This window comes from Rattus rattus, chromosome 2 (genome assembly GCF_011064425.1).
Source record: "Rattus rattus isolate New Zealand chromosome 2, Rrattus_CSIRO_v1, whole genome shotgun sequence".
NCBI lineage: Eukaryota > Metazoa > Chordata > Mammalia > Rodentia > Muridae > Rattus > Rattus rattus.
This window is the reverse complement of record NC_046155.1, coordinates 170,403,466-170,423,926: the sequence shown is the minus strand read 5'-3', so window position 1 is coordinate 170,423,926 and position 20,461 is coordinate 170,403,466. Positions and strand designations below refer to the sequence as shown.

At 47.1% G+C, this 20,461-nt stretch overlaps 1 protein-coding gene across 6 annotated transcripts in view; it reads right to left on the bottom strand.

Moving 5' to 3' along the window:
• Nucleotides 1–20,461, bottom strand: part of LOC116892493 (zinc finger protein 45-like) — a 30,023-nt gene that overhangs the window by 9,112 nt on the left and 450 nt on the right. For 2 of the 6 annotated variants that reach the window (XR_004386953.1, XM_032894233.1), the window contains exons 1-3: nucleotides 5,385–5,509; nucleotides 2,655–2,755; nucleotides 573–687 (exon numbers count right to left, since the gene is read on the bottom strand). Coding sequence is in view for 3 of the 6 variants with exons in the window: in XM_032894237.1 (XP_032750128.1) it covers nucleotides 12,433–14,135; nucleotides 16,480–16,606 (1,830 nt within the window). In the remaining 3 variants the exon portion in view is untranslated. Of the gene's footprint in view, nucleotides 1–572; nucleotides 688–2,654; nucleotides 2,756–5,384; nucleotides 5,510–7,465; nucleotides 7,473–11,877; nucleotides 14,495–16,479; nucleotides 16,607–20,461 lie in introns of those variants that run through there. The other 4 variants (XM_032894234.1, XM_032894235.1, XM_032894237.1 and 1 more) reach the window with 4 other exon arrangements.

Genomic DNA, 20,461 nt, shown 5'->3' with positions numbered 1-20,461 from the left:
CGAAGACATAAGAATTTGCACATTCGCCAAGCTAAGAGGAAAGCCATGAGAGACTCTGCCATAGAAACAGAGACAACTGAATGAAGTCCCCGCCTCTGAGAGATGTAGGTAATCACAGTGCTATAATCGATGATACTGGGATTAACAGACTACCGGAGTCTTCATTGCGGGACCAGAAATGGGATGCTGTGGTGTCACACACCTGCAATTCTGGCCTTCAGGAGAGACTGAGGCAGGAGGATTGCTATCAGTTCAAGTTGGCCTGGATTATACAGTGATACCCTATCTCAAAAAGTCATTATAAGAGCTAGAAATGGGCTAGTGTTTGGCACACCGGGGACCCTGAGTAGCACATGCACGCTAGCACACTGCTCCATGAAGTTTCCTCACATGTACCTTGCAAAGGAGAAGCTACTGTGTGGCCTCAAGCTCAACACCTAACTTGCTGTGCGCTTCCTTGGCTATCAGAAGGACAGGGATTGAATGCCGGTCCCACGATTACGGTGGGAAGCAAATGAACACAGGCAGGCGGCTCCCTCGGTGAGGCGCCTGGTATTTTAGAGCACTCTTACCAACAAAGATGGCAGCTGTTGTACCCACGCACCGGTGAGGGCAGAGGCAGGTGGGGGTCCCAGCACCCAGACTCATTCCACAGCCAGCATCCCAAGCCTTGTCTCTCTGTTGCTTCTAAAGACAAAAAGAGACGGACAGGAGTCAGAGAGAGAAGCGGGCACTGGCAGAAAGTGGTGAGAGGCAGATACAGGTCGGAGCAGAGAGAGGTCAGAGTTAAAGGAAATACTCCGAGGAAACCTACACAGGGCACCGGGTGCCAGCACTCTCATCTGAAGGCATCGAGAGGAGTCACTATCCCAAACCAGCCACCACCTTGACTGTAGATAGACAGACCGCCTCTAAGACAGGAAGTTAGCTATGATAGAGAAGGGATACCCTGTAACTAATTAGGGGTCCCACAGGCAATGCCAGGCATTAGCTATGTATCAAGCTACTTTTAGGGATCTGGGTCAAAACAAGAATGGCGAGACTTAACAAGGTTCCTTCCTTCCTTCCTTCCTTCCTTCCTTCCTTCCTTCCTTCCTTTTCTTCCTTATTTCCTTCCTTCCTTTCCTCTTTCTCTCTCTCTTTCTTTCTTTCTTTCTTTCCTTCTTTCTTTCCTCTTTCTTTCTTTCTTCCTTTCTTTCTTTCTTCCTTTCTTTCTTTCTTTTCTTTCTTTCTTGATTTATGTAGCATGTGCTTGCAGGGCACATGTGGGGGTCACGAGAAGACCACCTGCAGCAGGAGTTGGTTCCTCTCGCCACATACACTCTGGGGGTGGAGCACTGGTCGCCAAGCTTGGCAGCACGGACTCCTACAAGTCCCGCATCTTGCAGGCCCCTGTTCCTCTATTTGAACCTAAAGTTCAGTTGGTACCACAAAGTCGGAGCAGGAGCTCACTGGATCCCTTCCTTTGTAAGTCCCAATGCAGCCACCGTGGTTTGAGCACCTTTCTCCTAGCCATTTCTTGTCTCTGGTCGGTTTGGGACAGGTGACTGAGCCAGGTCTCCTCGGGTTTCCTGAGGACTCTGGCTCTAAATTGCAGGCAGTTCTGAACCTTAGTGAGACTATATCCAGGAAGGTATGACTCGAGGCCATGGGTCTGGGCTGTATAAGTTCCAACCCAACTTATAAACATTAATCTACCCTGCCTCAAGCCCTTCATTGTAGAGGGAAAAATTAGCAGAGTCATTGTATCTAGGGTAAACATCAGAATGAAATGGTTGTATTTTACAAGGTCTTGGGCCTTGAAGAAATCATTGTAGGAAAAAGTGAATGTTTTTTGTTATCTATAAGAGTTGTTGGGGCTGGAGAGGTAGTTCAGCGGTTAAGGACTGCTCTTCCAGAGGTCCTGAGTTCAATTCCCAGCAACCACACGGTGGCTCACAACCATCTGTAATGGGATCTGACACCTTCTTCTGGTGTGTCTGAAAATAGCTATAGTGTACTCATATACATGAAATAAACAAATATATCTTTTTTTTTTTTAAAGTTGTTTTTCTGAGGGAGCTTAACAGCCTTTGTATGACTTAATCCCAAGCCAGTCCTGGCAAACCTGGCGCGTCTTGCAGTCTTGAGTACTGACTGAGACTGCAGGGTGAGGAGCTCCTTCAGGAAACACGGAGAGCAGATCTGGGTTTTAGTATGAGCAACTTGCTTTACTCTAAAAATAACTGTTGTGTGACAATCAATAAATATGCTTCTGCGTGGCTGTCTGAGGTTCCGTCCATCAGAGGCCGGACCTCCCTGCTGCAGCAAGGCCTTATTCCATCCTGGAGTGGCCCTCTTTCTTTGATTGTTCCCTCATGACCCTGATACCAACACTTCATCATTCAAATACGAAAAATATGCTAAACGTGGTGACATCTTTAATCCCATCACTGAGATTGACAGGAAGGAGAGGAGAGTGACTCCCTGAGTTTGAGGCCAGCCTGGTCTACAGAGGGAGTTCCAGGACAGCCAGGGCTACGTGGTGAGACTCCACCTCAAAACAACAACAACAATAACAATAACAACAACAACAACAACAACAACAACAACAACAACAGCATCCAGGCCACACTCACCAGGAGCCTTAATGAATGAAGGAATCACGACCTCACCTTCCACTCAGTCCTTGTCGAGAGGTCAGGCTGTGGAAGGAGAGAAGCCATGAAATAGGACAGTCATCCTTGACACCAAGCTGGAGACAATCTTCTCCTTCCTAAAGAGAACAGAGAAGGTGTCCAGGGCTAACCAGGATTGATGGGGACAGAAAGGAAGGCCAGGAGCACCTGGCTGCCCCCAGTGAGAGGCTGGACTGCTGGCGAGTTATTAGTACCCACAAGAAGAGATTACGATCTCCTGAAAAGAGTGGTCCAAGGCTGCCGTGTCTACTCTAACAGAGAAGACCCAACAGCTAATGAGAGGGCCAAGTGTGGAGGCCCAGGCCTTTAACCCAGAATTCAGGAGGTGGAGGCGGAGCAGAGGCAGGAGAATTGCTGTGGGTTTGAAGCCAGCCTGGTTAACATAGCAAATTCCAGGACAGCCAGGGTTACACGGAGAAACTGTCTCAAAGGGGATCGGGGTGGGAGGGGGGGTGGGGAAGAGGTAAAGAACCTATGTGATGACAGACCTCTGGGGAAAGGGGCTTGTCACCAAAGTGATGACCTGAGTTCAGTCCTTAGGACTGACTCTTCCTGTGAGTCTTCCTCTGCCCTGCACATGCACAATGTGTCGTGTGAGAGTACACACAAACACAAACACACCACAAATTATCATTGTGAAAAAAATTATTAAAGAGGAGCTTGAGAACCTGAATTTGGATCCCCAGTACTTGTGTACAAAGCTGGGCATGGCTCCTGCACCTGTAATCCTGTCACTGAGGAGGCAGAGACAGGAGGGTCACTAGCTTCCCTCCACAGCAAGTCTGCAGGGTCCATGAGAGACAATACCTCAAAGTAGATAGATGATAGATAGATAGATAGATAGATAGATAGATAGATAGATAGATAGATGATAGATGATAGATAGATAATAGATGATAGATAGATAATAGATGATAGATAGATAATAGATGATAGATAGATATAGATGATAGATAGATAGATAGATAGATAGATAGATAGATAGAGGTGGAGAGTGATCATGGAAGACATTTGGTATTGACCTTTGACCTCCACACAAATGCATACAGAAGCATGAACATATCAGCACATGTATGCACTAGCACACATCTATGACCCCTCACAAGTCATAGAAAGAGAAAGAATAAACGAACATGTATTTTAAATGGCTACACCTTAACAGGAGGAAACACATTTGGCTTGCTGTGCCTACATATGCATGGTCAACAGACCACCACTGCTTCCTCCTTCCTCCCCTGAATCTGTAAAGGGAGTAGGAGTTAGGGGGAGGGGCTGCACTTGATCAAACCATCTTGAGAGCATGCTGGGCTGGGGCTGGGAACTCTGTTGTTTGGACTATCAGCTATCAGCTTTCAGGCTGTGTAGTTTTGAATTTTATGGGGCAACAGTCTTGATCTGAGTTTCTCCATTTTGGATCAAAGTGCAGAGAAGGAACCCATGTCTTGTTTCCACCAACAAACAGCCACAGCCAAGCAACTTATTTTAAGTGCTATTAAAAGATATCGGCTAGCCTTTTAGTCCCAGCACTCAGGAGTCAGAGGCCGGCAGATCTCTGTAAGTTCAAAGCCAGCCTGGAACAGAAAACATAAGCTCATCCACCATATCACGTGTAACTACCTCACCAAAGGACCCGTATGTGGCAGGCACACTATTCAGTGGCTTGGTCACGAGACAGGAACCTTGTTCAGTGAAGAACTCCAGACTCCTATCTTTGTTCCCAAGTCCAGTTCCCCTGATCCAACCTGTGACAATAAACTCACGTGCGTGTATAACTGTGTGCGGAGTGACAGGTGCTCAGAAATTTATCATTAGTTAGGTTAAGCTTGGAATAAAAGAACCTGTGATTAATGGCCAATGCCAAGCAAAATCGAGATTCCTTGGTAAGTTGCAGCCAATGAAACTGACACAGCTTGTGACTTTCTCATCGTTAAGACACGCTCCCCATTCCCACTCCACCCCGACCCCGCTCAACACCCCACACCCACAGATGTGCTTATCATCGGGTTTTCCCCTGAAGATCTGTATCTAGTCCTCTCCTGGGCTCTTCTCTGCACCTGAATCAGCTCTCTGCCTGCGACTTCTGGGAACCTGTCTGAATGCTAAAGCATCTTTAACCCTCTAACCACCTCCATAACCTGTACGCATGCGTGCATGTATAACTGTGTGCGGAGTGACGCGTGGTTTATCAATAGTTATATTAAGCTTGGAATAAAAGAAGCCGTGGTTAATGGCCAACTACCAAGGGAAATCGAGATTCCTTGGCAAATTGCAGCCAACTGACACAGCTTATGACTTTCTCATCGTTCAGTAAAATCTGACATCGTGGAAAGCCACAGATGTGTCCATTTATCCTTCTACAAGACAGGCTCCCGGCAAATCTCCTCCACCCATCCCAGTTCCCTGCAGTGTGAACGTAGAACCTTCGGGGCAGCGTGACACTGGCTACATCAATCCTCCAAAACAACTCTATCAGCATGGTCCTCCCATCCCAATTCCAGACAGCAGCGAAACAAGGTGTGATGCCCCACACCTGTTATCGCAAAACACCGGAGGCTGAGGCAGGAGGATGACTGAGCTACGCGCTGAGACCCTACCAGTGCGATAGTATCTGTGGGATTGGAGGCAGGCTCACTGGAAGCCCTGTGCTTCCGTTTCGCCAGCTTAGAACCAACTCCCCTACGGCCGCCCGCCGCCGACCCGGCAAACCTCCAGATCCAGGGATCAGTCGAGGAAGGTGTGGGAGAGAAGAGACTCAAGGGAGGACCAGGGAAAGCAGATGCTAACAGAAACCACCTGGGAGACACTTCCCAGAATGCTTCGCATCAGCCGCACAACAGAAACACGCGCAACGCACAGAGAATTTGAACTACACTTCCCAGAATGCTCCGCGCCCGCCGGCCTCAACAGAAGCACGCTCATCGCAGAGACCCTGGACCACACTTCCCAGAAGTCTCCGCGTCAGCTCGCGGCATCCCTGTGTGCTAAATGTTGTGGAACAGTTGAAGAACACTTCTGGTAGTGGGTGAGAAAAAGTGGGTCTTATACTCGTTTCATCTAGTATATAGCAACTCTGTGGAGTGTGTGCGTGCCACGCAGGTATTTCCTAGTTCCCTGCGGAACTTTTTATGTGATCTGCGAGACACTGGTGCGCACTATACAATCCATACTGATTGGTCCTCCTGCCTCACCTTCAAATGCTGAGCTAACGTGTGTCATGACACCACGCTGCCCCTGAACTTGACACGTCCCAGAGGACCCTGGAAAATTAAGAGCCCTCACCCCATAGGCGGCAATTTGGCCCGACTGTGTCCTTATATACCTAAGTATATTTGTACATATTTCTTTGTTTCTCAAAGAAACCAAAATTGCACATCACAGCCATACAATCCAACCACCTTAACCCTTCTGCTGGGCTTTAAAAACACGGCTACACTGATAATTCATATTCTCCTCCTCCTTGTCCCCGCCTCCCTCCTGCCTCGCTCCCTTCTAGATCCTCTGGTAATTAATCCACAGGATGAACAAGTTTGGTTTTCTTTGTTTTTATTTATCTCAAAGGACCACTGTCAAAAGTTTTTTTCATCCAAACCAAATCTCGGTGTATGTGTGTGGCACAGAGGAGATGCTGTAACAGGTGCACGGAGTAGCTGGGGAAAAGACTAGTTTTTATATGATATGACTGTCAGGACAATTTTGGAATTTTGGCTTCTTTGAAAAACACAGAAATAGTATAGGTTTTTTTTTTTAAACCCCAGGTGTGGAATTTGTGGCCGCTTCAGATTGTCCACAGCTGCTGTGATTTGCCTCGTGCCCCAGCAGCGGTGTGATTTTACCAGCTGCGGAGACTTTGTGCGATGGCGTGACATTTGGACTTCTGGGGATTTTTCAGAATGCTGGGGCCCCAAGAGGGGTGGTTGTTGGTTGGTTGTTGCTGGTTGTTCAGTGGGGCTGTGGGTGGTTTGTTGGTTGGTGGTTGGTGGTTGCTGTTGGCTGCAGTTTGTTAAGTGGTCGCGTGCAAAGAAGAAACAGCGAGAACAGCAAGGATCAAACTTGCCCCCAAGAAACTTGATGCCGCTGATCAGAAGAAAGTAGTCAATCAATAACATCCACTCTTTCACACACACACACACACACACACACACACACACACACACACACACACACACACCCCACACACCTTATTCAGGGATCTCTCCTCTCCTTTTTCCTCTCTTATCTAGTGTTAGGGGGTTGAAAAGATGGAGAAGGGTAGAAGAAAGAACCAACAATGTAAGGGTTGGGGATTTAGCTCAGTGGTAGAGCACTTGCCTAGCAAGCGCAAGGCCCTGTTAGGTCCCCAGCTCCGGAAAAAAAAAAAAAAAAAAAAGAACCAACAATGTAGCAAAAGACAGCTACAGTTGTCCACAGGAAAGGCCCCACAATTCAGCCATGAAGTCAGCTGAGACCGTGGCACATGAGTTCACTACAGTCCAGTGGAGCTCGACGTTACAGCTGTGAACAACCGGAAAGTGAAGTTAGAGAAATGGCATCCCTATTTATCACAGAAGAATCCCATGGGAGTCTATGTCTAACTTGAATAATATGTGCAGAAGCTCTGCTGAAAGCTACACATCTCTGTGAAGGAAACCTGGAGTCCCGGGGAGATTGTCCCACACTGACTGCTTCGAGATGTCAACTGCCCAGGAACTGAGTTATATATTCAGTGCAGTCCCAAACAAAACCAGAGTTTACCTTTTTAAAAGTCGCAAAACTGATTCTAAAAGGCACTGAAACGCAAACACGAAAACTGGTCGGCTCCTGGCGTTAAAGCAGAACCGAGTAAGAGCAGCACCTGTCGTCTTCATGGGGCCACTTCAGGGGCCCCAGGATTCCGCTTTTGAGGGAGGGACTTTTAGATGTAACCATTTCTTCCAGAACGCCACCCAATGGCAGCACCTAAAACACCAATATTCACTACCCTAATAAGAGGAAGAATATGACGGGATATTGTGAAAGAGAAGTGGTCCCTGGCATTGCAGATCCACAGTTCTGCCATCAATGCAGGCTCTAAGCTCTCCTAATCCAACTGACCCATTAGCAGATGGTGTAGCCGCAGAAGAGCCGCAAAGCCCAAGCCGTGAAACAGTGAGAGCATGGACACGAATGACATTTAAGTCGATCAGAGAGATCGTCAAGTGTGCATCACTCCTGTTCTGCCAACAGTTCTTACTTTTGTTGTTTACATTCAGTGAACACAGGCTTAGAGACATTACAGATTAAAAGCCCAGGCGCCGGTGTCTTTAGCAAACCTGCCTTGTCCTGGTTCACCGCTGCAGAGCATGAGCAGAGGCTGGAAACCTCGTCCCGGTTCTTCTGAGATGTTGGAAAGCAGTGACTCTGCTTTGACTCTCCCCATTGTAGTGTAAGTACAAGGCACCAAGAAGGAAGCAGGTTAGCCGCCAGGGGTTTGAGTGGTTTTACCTTTTCTTGGGAGGGGGTAGTTTTGTTTCATTGGCTCCTTCTTCCCCACTGCCCTCCTATGATGAGACCTAACTGCAGTGATTAAACACAGCTAGCCGGCTTGCTTGGAATATGTTCTCTGCCAAGTCTAATTAGATAGACAAGCCTGATTATCAGAATCTCAGAATCAAAATGGGAACATTAAACATTACAGCCTTCACTAATAACACCGTGGCTTTGCTGTCAAGTGCAGATTCACTGCCCCCCACCCCACCCCGAGGAGGAGGAGGAGGAGGAAGAGGAGGAGAAAGAGGAGGAAGAGGAGGAAGAGAGAGGAAGCTAGCTTGTGACCATTTTGTATGGCTTGCCTGGAAACTTCTATAAATCTTATGTTTTAGTAAAAACTTTTTTTTGTTATCCAAAAATGAAAAGAAAAAATGGTCAAGTTCATTTTGAGAAAGACTGGATTCCAGGACAGCCAGGGTTACACAGAGCTATCCCGTTTAAAACCAAAACCCAATAAAACAAAACCAAAGAAAACTCCACGAGAAAGCCTGGAGCTGGAAGACTCACACTGACTCCCATCAATCATGAAGCTACGCCTTTGGAACAGCTATGATCACACAGTATCAGGCAGAACGACCCACAGGAGCATCTGGGGACGCAGAGGCCAGGAAAAGATGAACACACGGGTTTGTCATACAAGTGTGACAGAATTCAGTACTGAAAGGGCAGTGAACTGGATGTCCCTATGACCTCACACCAATGCAAAGTTAGCCGAAACGGACCAGTCATCGATGAGAAACCTCAAAGGCAGCAGGGACAAATGGACAAACAAAACCCAGCTCAGCTGCCAAGCCCCATGTCCAGCAACTCACACCCATCTGTAACCACAACTCCACAGGACCCGAGGACTGGCAATGTGGCATCTGCATGTGATCGATCGTATGCATGGAGACAGACACATATACGTAACTTCAATTTGTAAAGCTTTCTGTGAAGCATGGCCCTACTCTATAACCCAGGAATAGATATTTATGGATCTAAATGAACTGTTAGATTACATAGAAAACGGTATGACACACTCATAGCCGTCTTCTTCATAAATCACCAAATCTAGAAATCCAAACATTACCCAAGTAGTGAAAGAGTAAACGGTCGTGGCATAGCCACACAAAGGAATGCTGTTCAGCACTGCAAAGGAATGAGAGGCCTGGGGGTGAACTCAGTGTAGAACGTTTGCTTAATATGTGAAACTTGGGGTTCCATCCCTAGTTACCCTCCCCCAAAAGACACATAAAGAACATAGATGAACTAAAGAACTCCACAAAGTGAAAACCTTAGATTCAAAAGGCCACATACTACAGGACTCCATTTCCATCTTGGAAGAGGTAAACTATTAGAAAGGAGCCAGATCAGTGTTTGCTATGGGTAAGGACGGGGACTACAGAGGCTCAGGAGAAAGTCCTGGAGCTGTTCAAAAGCCTGACTGTGGCGGCTGGCCGGCAGCATTTTTCAAAACTTAGAATGACATATAAAAATCAGTTCCGGGGTTGGGGATTTAGCTTAGTGGTAGAGCACTTGCCTAGCAAGCACAAGGCCCTGGGTTCGGTCCCCAGCTCCGGAAAAAAAAAAAAAAAAAAAAAAAAATTGTTTGGGGCTGGAGAGATGGCTCAGTGGTTAAGAGCACCGACTGCTCTTCCAGAGGTCCTGAGTTCAATTCCCAGCAACCACATGGTGGCTCACAACAATCTGTAATGGGATCTGGTACCCTCTTCTGGTGTGTCTGAAAACAGCTACAGTGTACTTACATATAATAAATTTAAAAAAAATCAATTCCACTGTAAATAAATTATTCATTTAGAGTTATTTTAAATGGCAGAAATTCTTTTGGTCTGTCAAAAAGAGTCCTTTATTGTGAGGGGGTGTGGTGCACCTCTTTACTCAACATTTGGGAGGCAGACAAATTCGAGTTCGAGCCCAGCCAGAGACACAGTGAGACCCAACCTCCCGCCCAATTCTTCAATTACCTTTTCATTTAAGGGGTTGGATTACGTGTGCCATGTTGCAGGTCAGAGGACAACCTAGGGGAGTCAACCCTCTCCACCATGTGAGGAGTGCTGGGACAGACAGAACTCAGGTCATCCAGCAGCAGGAACCTTTCTTTCCCCACCAAGCCAATCTCAGCAGCCCCATTTGGTTTCTGTAAGACAAGGCCCAGGCTGGCCTCAGATTCACTATGTAGTCAGTGTTAGTCTTGAACCCCTGATCCTGTCCTGAGAGCTGAGATTATAAGGGTAGGTGGGCATCCATGTTTGGGTAGAACTTACCGTATGTAGAAGTTTCTCTGAGAACTTTTATTATAAAAACTAGATGGAAATTTCTGTTAAATATCTCCTTCTGCATCTATTGATATAAGAACCAAGTGTCCATATTTACATCCACATGAAGCTCACAAACAAACCTTAGCACTGTGCAACACAGGAAGTGCGCTCGCTGGCACTGACGGGGGAGGTGGGGCGGACTCGCTGCAGACAGGCTGGAAGCATTGTCTTAGTGGAAGCATCACAGACCTCTGACTGCAAGCTTTACTACCAGTGCCCAAGTTCCCGAAATAACAACTCTTGAGACTAAATTATATATGAATAAATGCCTAGGCCATTCATTTTATTCTATGAGTGTCACATGTCTGCTTACCTCTTAGCTTCCTGTGTCTGTCTCCATCATAGTTTGGGGCGAATCTCCCTCTCCTGTGCCTGACTTTCCCAGAATCCCCCTCTCCCCACCTTCTAATCCTGCCTCAGCTCATTGGCCATAGGCTTCTTATCGACAGAGGATGCTTCCATACAGTGCACAAGAGATCATCCCTACAGACCTTGTGTTGCAGGGAGTCGCATACTTGTCAAGAGTGCACAAATGACATTTGCACGTGATGTACACTGAAGTCCTGTCCAAAGCACAGATTCTGCATAGAATTTTACAGATATTCCTATAGGGTTGAGAAATGTACACAGACACCTAATTCATAAGCCCTTCAAGCCTCTGGAACACTTCTGAGGGCATTTTGACTGAAAACCAAATAAAAACCTTCTGTAGGGGTTTGCCCTGGTGTTATCTGTATTTTGATGCTAATCCCACTGCCCCAAAGACAGCTGCCTACTCAGGACTCAGGTGACTTCACCAGAACCTTCTCCCCATTGAATTTGTAAATACAGGTGAGGGGCAGGTACAGGAGAGAAGGAGGCCTGTCTTTGGAGGAGAAGGAAGAATGGGCGGGAGAGAATTTTGAAGGAGGAGGAGGAGACGGGAATGGAAAAGGGAAGAGACAGGAGGGAGGGGGAGAGAAGCCGTGGCAGGAGAGAATATGGTGGGTGACATTAAGATTCCACACTGTACCTTTACAAGTTGTTAAAATGTTTTTTTTTTGGGGGGGTTCTTTTTTTCCGGAGCTGGGGATCGAACCCAGGGCCTCGCGCTTCCTAGGCAAGCGCTCTACCACTGTGCTAAATCCCCAACCCCTGTTAAAATGTTTTTAAGGGATGGATGTGTACTGGGCTTTGTATGTTTAGGTGGGCAATTATATCTTACCAACTGGGCCAAAGGTTATTGTGTTGTATGTTCTTTCATGTGTAGATTTAAGTGTAATGGAGTGTGGGGCGGCTGGTCTGGGCCGCCATGGAATTAGAATGTGTGCTTCTAGCAGATATCTTGGGGCACCGCAGTGTCGGACCTAGCGAGGTAAAAGACCGCCATGCTTTTTTTATTTTTTATATTTTTACAACAACCACCTTCCAAATGATTGCTCCTCTTGCTGCTCCCTGTCCCTATTGGTATGCTGAGATGGGCTCCCCTGCTTAATCTAGGCTGATCCTACAGAAAACCTGCCTCAGCCTCCTGAGGGCTGCAAGAACAACCGTGAGCTGCCATGACTGCCTTTCTTGATACTTAACAATGGCCAAAAGCGTTTGATGTGTCAGGCACTGGAAAGGCAGGCAAATTGAGCTGGAGATGATGTCTTCCTTCTTCCTTCTGAGGGGGGTTAAATTCCACAGAGTAGACCATGCTCTGAGTTGGCTCCAGGCCAGGTTCGACTTCCTGGACACCTTATTTGCATCAGTCTGATAAGGGTCAGGTTTCTGGATGAAATGATCACAGATCCATTCTTCCCAGTTCACTCTGGTGCCCCAAACCATGTAGCAGCCCAGTACAGCTCTAACACACAAGCCCAGCTATGTTAACTTTTCCATGCCCCGCAACAGCTCAGATTAGATATTTCGGCGCCCTCTTGAAATGTCAAAACCTAAGTTTGTAGAGCCTATTTCCTGTACGAACCCCCTGATGAAGAAAGGTCCTTCTGCCCCTCGTCCTCGGCGTGGACTCGCTGGTGAGTCAGGAGGCTTGAGCTCCAGCTGAAGCCCTTCCCACACTCCTCACACTTGTACGGTTTCTCTCCCGTGTGGACTCTCTGGTGGGCTTGGAGGTATGAGCTCCAACTGAAGCCCTTCCCGCACTCCTCGCATCGGAACGGTTTTTCTCCCGTGTGGACCCTGTGGTGGGCCTGGAGGTAGGACCTCTGCCGGAAGTGTTTCCCACACACGTCACATCGGTATGGTTTCTCTCCTGTGTGGACCCCACGATGAGCTAGAAAGTTGGACGCCCGACAGAAGCCCTTCCCACACTCCTCACATTGGTAGGGTCTCTCTCCAGTGTGGCACCTCTGGTGGGCTTGAAGTTGAGAACCTACACTGAAGCCCTTCCCACACTCTGAGCACTGATATGGTTTCTCTCCTGTGTGGACCCTCTGATGCACTTGGAGACTTGAGAACTGGCTGAAGACTTTGTCACATTTCTCACACCTATAGGGCTTCTCTCCGGTGTGGATTCTACAATGAACGTTAAGGTCTGAACTCCTACGGAAGGACTTCCCACACGTGTTGCATTTGTAGGGTTTCTCTCCAGTATGGCCTCTCTGATGGGCCAGAAGATTTGAGGCCTGGCTGAAGCCTTTCCCACACTCCTCACACTTATAAGGCTTCTCACCCGTGTGGACTCTAATGTGAATGTTAAAATCAGAGATACGACTGAAGCCCTTCCCACAAGCATCGCACTGGTATGGCTTCTCGCCAGTGTGGCCGCGCTGATGGGCCAGGAGGTTGGAGGCCTGGCTGAAGCCTTTCCCACACTCTTCACACTGATAGGGCTTTTCACCCGTGTGGATTCTACAGTGAATGTTAAGGTGTGAGCTGTAACTAAAGCCCTTGCCACACACGTCACATGTATAGGGTTTCTCTCCAGTGTGACTTCGATGATGAGCATGAAGTTGTGATAACCAGCCGAAGCCCTTCCCACACTCCTCGCACTTGTACGGTTTCTCTCCGGTGTGAACTCTCTGGTGGACTTGAAGGTATGAGCTCTGACTGAAGCGTGCCCCGCACTCCTCACATGAATAGGGTTCCTCTGCGGTGTGGACGAACAGAGCTGTCTGACCAGAGGAGTTTTTCCCGGCATTCCCACATGCCTCATATTCCTGTGCATTTTCTCCATTGGGCATGCTCTGTTGATAATGAAACAGTCGCCACTGACGGAAAATTTTAAACTGTGACACAGACTTGTTCCACCTGGGTCTATCACACACTCCCTGATGGGACTGAAGGCTTGAGAACCAATGGGAGGCGTTGTGACATTTTCCACACTTGTAGGACTTTTCTCCTGTACTGGTACGAAGATGGTGGCTGCAACCGAAATCTCTCTCATTTGCCTCTTCTTCATGGCATTCCCTGTGGTGAACCTGAAGGACTGAATTTTGACTGGAATGTTTGCTGTATTCCTCGTCTTCACGGTGCACATCCTCTGGTTTCACCGGAGAGCCATTTTCTCCGACACATACTCTGCAGTCTCGAGCCTTGGTTAACTCCCTTGTAACTCGCTGCCAGATCTGTGAGCAGAAAAGCTCCTCGTGTGGCAGGTGCCTCAGTCCCACCTCCTCGAGAGACTCCGTGTCCTCTGGATTCTTGTCTCCTAAAAGCATAAAGAGAATTCAGAGAGAGGCAGGCAGGGCGTGTGAATGCTCTGTTGCCTGATGCTGGAGTGATACAGTTAAGACCACAGCCTAAGATTTCACTGAACCAGAGAACGAATGGCTCCCTTCCTTTAACACTAAGTATCCTGTCATCTCACCGACACGCCCAGAAGCCAAGGTCAGTGCTGCAAGCTCCCGTACTTATATTAATGAGACCAGTTTAGAGTTTTACAAATTACCACAAGTGAGCAACACTGCAATATGTGTGCTCCCCATACACATAAATAAATATAACTTTTTAAACATTAAAGTTGGAAAGTAACTAAAGAAGAAAATATTGATCTATGGAATACACACACGTATATACACACACAAACACACACACACACACACACACACACACACACACACACACACACACATGCATGTGCCTATGTACATATCTACAAGGAACCATCCAGATGTAAAGGAATAGTATAATATGTTGTGAAATCTTTTTGTACACCATGTGTGGTGGTGTACACCATCTGTCCTTCCTCACCTACTGAAGGCATCTTCCAGTTGGTTTATTAAAGATCTGATGGCCTATAGCTAGGCAGGAGAGGATAGAGGCGGGACTTCTGGGCAGGGATGGGAATTCTGGGAAAGAGTTAGGTGGGAGGCCTCACCAGCCAGACACAGAATAAGTTAATTGTACCACACTATCAAGGTATCCATTATCAAGTAGCATCACTCACGCAACACAGTGTAGATACACATAAGTGGGTTAATTTAAGTTACACGAGCTAGGTGGGAATGAGTACGCTACTGCATAGGATTCCATAATTAACATGTCTCCGTGTCGTCACTTGGCAGTCCTAGGCAGGCCAGCGGTGATGATGTGACCAAGTGTCACGGGAGTCAGTGCATGTGGAGATGGATGCTGACAGTGGGGGCGGACCAGAGCAGTTCACAGCCCTGGCCCACCCCAGCCCCAAAGCCATCCCCAGGTTAAGAAGCAGGGCGGGCGAGCTGCTGCACTGTCCTCACCCGTAGACCCACTGCTCCAGCGAGCCACTGTCAACAACCAAAACATGTCTTCTCTCTTGAGCCTGATCAAACCATCTGGAGTCCCGATCCGATGCCCTGTGGAGAACATATTTTAAATTAACACGTCCAGAAAAGGAGCATCCCACTGCATCTTCTTCAGGGCATCCAGCTATTCCTCCCCTAGCTGATAACTCCAGTCAGAGGAAGACAAACGTCATTTGAAAAGACCCAAAATAACGTACACTTTAGTATAATTTTACAAACATCTATTTTCATTATCTCCTCTCTCCTTTCTCAAAACTGTTGTTGGCAATGTCGTAGACAGACTGCCAGCGTAATTTCTTTGATGTCTTATTACCTTTTTATTTAGGGCATGTGTACATTCATTCATTCCACTGGTGGTTAGAGACAGCAGGTGGGACTAGGTAGGCCCCGGGGATTGAACTTTGGGTCATCGGCCTTGGCACCTGCTGACCCCGTCATGGCCTCAACCCTATTTCGTTTCTTAGATACTTTGTACCATGGGCTTTTTCCACCTGCGCCTCAATTCCCGAAATAATGACTCTGAGAATTATTTCTGCAAAAAAAATGCCTAGGCCACAAGCCTTGGCTTGTTCCCCAACTAGCGTGAAACTTAATAAACCTATTCATTCTTTTCGACGAGTGCCACATGGCTGTTTATCTCTCCTCAGTTTCATGAATTTGTTTCCCCAGAGTTTGGGGCAAATTTCCTCCTGCACCTGACTCTATCCCAGAGTTCCTATCTCCCTGCTGGAACTCCTACCTCCAATTTCCTGCCTCAAATAATAGGACATCAGATTGTTTTTATTGACAGGTGATACTTCCATAAATACAGTCCACAAGAGATTCTTTCTACAGTACTTATTTGGACTTTTTTTTGATGTGTATGTCAGTGCATGTGTATGTGAGTGCAGGTGCCCATGGAGACCAGCAGAGGGTGCCAGATCCCCCGGATTATGAGCCACCTGATATGGGTGCTGGGAACCAAACTCTGGTCCTCTACAGGAGCAGAAAGCATTAACTGATGAGCTCTCTCTCCAGCTGCCTCAACTTACTTCAGTAGGCATCTGTAGGCACGACTGAGCATGTGCAACCACCCACCAATTGAGATTATAATTTGAGGAAGACTAAAACGTACTAGCACGCTTTAATTTCACTTCATTTATAAAACTGAAGAGCATGTCCAACTCGGAATCATGATGACTAGAAAACTAGAACCTACTTCCAGAGCTCCAGTCACATCCAGGGCCACCCTGCATGGCCTTGACATGCAGCACCTGTATCTGTTCTCACCCAGGGACGCCACATTCCTCAGGTTCTCCAGCGTCACCTCACAGTACAGCTTCCTCTGGGCAGCATCCAGCAGCCCCAGTTCTTCCTCGCTGAAGACCACAGTCACGTCCTTCAACGTCACCGTCTCCTACAGCACCGAACACAGAACTTCAACCTTGGTCTTCTGGATGAGAAGGAAGCAACTCCTGAGCTGGGAACCCGGGATCCATGTTTCTGTGCGATTCACCCACCTTTTGCTACTGCTCTGTTTGGGCTTTTGAGACAGGGTCTTGCTATCTAGCCTTGGTTGGTCAGGAACTTGCTAGGTAGACCAGGCTAGGCCTGAACTTGAACTGATCTTCCCACCCCTGCCCCAATTACAGGTGTGAACTACCCACCATGCCTGGAAAATTCATCTGCCTAACTGCACAATCTTTTGTTGATTTTTTGAGAGTGGAAATGAGAGATTGAAACCAGGGCCTCGTGCGTGTCAGAAGCCATCTAGGAGGGGCTGAGGCTGGAGGATGACTTCCCTGAGATGGTCCACTGTTTTTTTCATGACTACCATGAATGAGCTATTGCAGGCAAGGCCCGAGAGACTTCATCTTAGGATTGATTCTTGCTATTGATATGCCTTGCCTGTCATTGCTTTTTAAATGGTTTATTTATTTGTTTTATATGAGTACACTGTAGCTGTCTCCAGGCACACCAGAAGAGGGCATCAGATCCCATTACAGATGGTTGTGAGCCACCATGTGGTTGCTGGGAATTGAACTCAGGACCTCAGGAAGAGCAGTCAGTGCTCTTAACCACTGAGCCATCTCTCAGCCCGCCTGTCATTATTAAATTAATATAGCAATTCCTGGGCATTAGCCCGCCCTATTGGGCAGATTTTCTACAGATCAGTGAAGATGTAGTCTTTGGTAGCAATGTTATATAGACAAATAGATAGTTTCTTAATTCCCAATAGTGAGTCTACAGCATTCCGAAACCCATGCACGTCACTTTGAAATCCTCTGTAAGAAACACCGTCATTAGTTAGGGCTCTCTAATCCTCAATGTGTCACGAGCTCTTTGCAATAGGATAGAAAGCAAGAATGGCACAGATTTATGACTAAGGAAAACATTCCTCTCGGCTATAAAACCATTATCGGACAACCAGAGTCATCAAGGGGAATGAACAATTTATAGTAGGTGCAAGGACGGAATATAAAATATTAACTGAGTTTATCTATACAAAACTTCAATACTAAGAAGACACTAGGCAGATGAATTGCCTCTGGACAGCAACGTGCTAACTTAGAATTACAGATTTTAGCTTTCCATAGACCTGTGGAGCCGGTTCACCATCATCCCTAGCTTCTACCAATAAACACCAACAGAACCCCCAAGGTGTGGGGACGGAACTGCTTCCAAGTGTTGCCTGGCCAAGTGTGAAATGAGCGCTTTAGAACCATCGAGGCCAACGAGGCAGTTTTAACTTTTCATCTGAAAACTAACTGGTCACTGCTGGAGACCTGGGCGTCACTCAGGATCCCCGGATGAACCATAGTCACCCCAGAAGAGGAAGCACTCAAGTCAGCCAGGGAGGGTACCTGTGTGTGTGCAGCACCTTGCACCCACCATGACAAGCCACGCAGCCACACACCCCATAGGTGGGATCCTGGTCTCTGCACCTCACGCTCGCTGACTGTGCGACGGTCACAGGAGACCACTGGAGGCTGGTGGACGTGCGTCCTGTGTGCGGACCTCAGCAGGGGTATGAGCTGCTAGCCTCCCATCCTTTGAACACACTAAACCCAGGGCTGCCTCACAAGGTTGGTCTGAGGAACCTGGCAAGGCACCTTGTATGACTCAACCTTTAAGATTAAATACAGGGTTGGGGATTTAGCTCAGTGGTAGAGCGCTTGCCTAGCAACCACAAGGCCCTGGGTTCGGTCCCCAGCTCCGGGGGGAAAAAAAAAAGATTAAATACATTACTCTGCCAATACAACACATTCACACAGGGAATGAAGCATGTAAATGGTTAGTAAACACACCCAGGGTATCACTCAGCTATGAGAAAGAAAATCCTAGCCATCTTGGGTGGAAACAGCTGTCTTCTACGATTTGTTAGAACATGTTGAACAAAATAATCTTCGTGCAGAGCAGCCAAAGTTTCACAAATCAAAAGCAAGTTTTAGAGACTAAAGAGACAACTTAGTGGTTAAGAGCACTGGCTGCTGTTCCAGAGGACCCAGGTTCAAATCCCAGCACCCATATGGAAGCTCACAACTCCACTTCCTGGGATCCAATGCCCTCTTTCGGCCCCTGTGGGTATCAGGCACAGACATGGAGCACAGACTTATATACAGGCAGAACACTCATGCAAATAAAATCATTTTTTGAAACACATTTAGTATTTCTAAACAATGGGAACAATAGCAAAATTTCCTTGAGTTTCTTTTTGAGGAAAATATTTATTAAAATAACTATTACTGGGGTTGGGGATTTAGCTCAGTGGTAGAGTGCTTGCCTAGCAAGCGCAAGGCCCTGGGTTCGGTCCCCAGCTCCGAAAAAAAAAAAAAAATAACTATTACTATAACATTCCTTAACACATCAAAACTGCTAAACTCCTAAATATCTGTGAATAGAGAAGAGACATTTGTTGAATGTACTTTTTCCATTACAGATCATATCAATTTGTGGGAATATGATTAAAAACAGGGTAAAGTCGGTTATGACAGTACATGTTTGAAGTTGTAGCACTTAGGGTCAGGCAGGAGGACTAAGACTTTATGACCAGACTTAACCACACAGTAAGACTGTTAAATTAAAAAAAAAATCAGGACTTGGGCTATAGATCAATGGTAGAGCCCCTGCCTAGAATCCCCCAGTGAGGGGCTGGGGGTGTGGCTCAGTGGTAGAGCCCCTACCTAGAATCCCCCAGTGAGGGCTGGGGGCGTGGCTCAGTGGTAGAGCCCCTGCCTAGAATCCCCCAGTGAGGGGCTGGGGCGGGGCTCAGTGGTAGAGCCCCTGCCTAGAATCCCCCAGTGAGGGGCTGGGGGCGTGGCTCAGTGGTAGAGCCCCTGCCTAGAATCCCCCAGTGAGGGGCTGGGGGCGTGGCTCAGTGGTAGAGCCCCTGCCTAGCACAAGGAAGGCTCTGGATTTGATCTCCAGAAAAAAGAATTAGGGTGTGTATTTCAAATAATATTCATATTCATATTATTTGAAATATGTAATTTAAAAGTTTTATCTATATAATTATTACAAATCCAACATTATGCCATGAGAAAGGCAAAAAGGAAACTGGGTGTTTTATAAACAAAATATAGGAAATGTGAGCGGATTCAGTGCTACTCATTTTCCCTCCTATGCTCGCTTATCTAATTTCAAGGCGATGACTGGATTTATGTATTTTTATTTTAGTTATGTGAGTGATCTGCTTGCATGTATACTTATGAGCCGCATGCATACTTGGTGCCCATGAGTTGGAAGAGAGTGCTGGATGCCCTGCAGCCATAGACAGTTGTCACCACGTGGATGCCGGAACCAAACCAGGTCCTTCGTAAGAACAGTAACACTCTTGACTGCTGAGCCACCTGTCCTGTTCCCTAAGGTAATTTTCGCAATAAAAAGAAATTAATCTATATCAAAATAAAAGTAATGAGCCTCTAGCGACAGGTTCTTGGTTTTTTTGTTTTTGTTTTTAAATTATGTGTGTGAGTATTTTGCCTGTATATGGCTCTACCAGAGGCAGAGGCCAGAGAGGGCGACAGATCCTCAGGATCTGGAGTTACAGATGGCTGTAGGCAGTAGGAACTCAACTTGGATCCTCTGCGAGAGCAGCCGGTGATGTTAATGGCTGACCCGTCTCTCCAGCTGGTTCTCTCAATTCTTCCTCAGAGAAGGAAACAAGATGTCAGAAACCTTGAGAAATCAGACAACACTTTGAAACCAAGTTGAAAAAGCTCAACTTGGCCAGGTGTGGTGGTGCCTTCCTTTACCGTCAACGCTGGGGAGA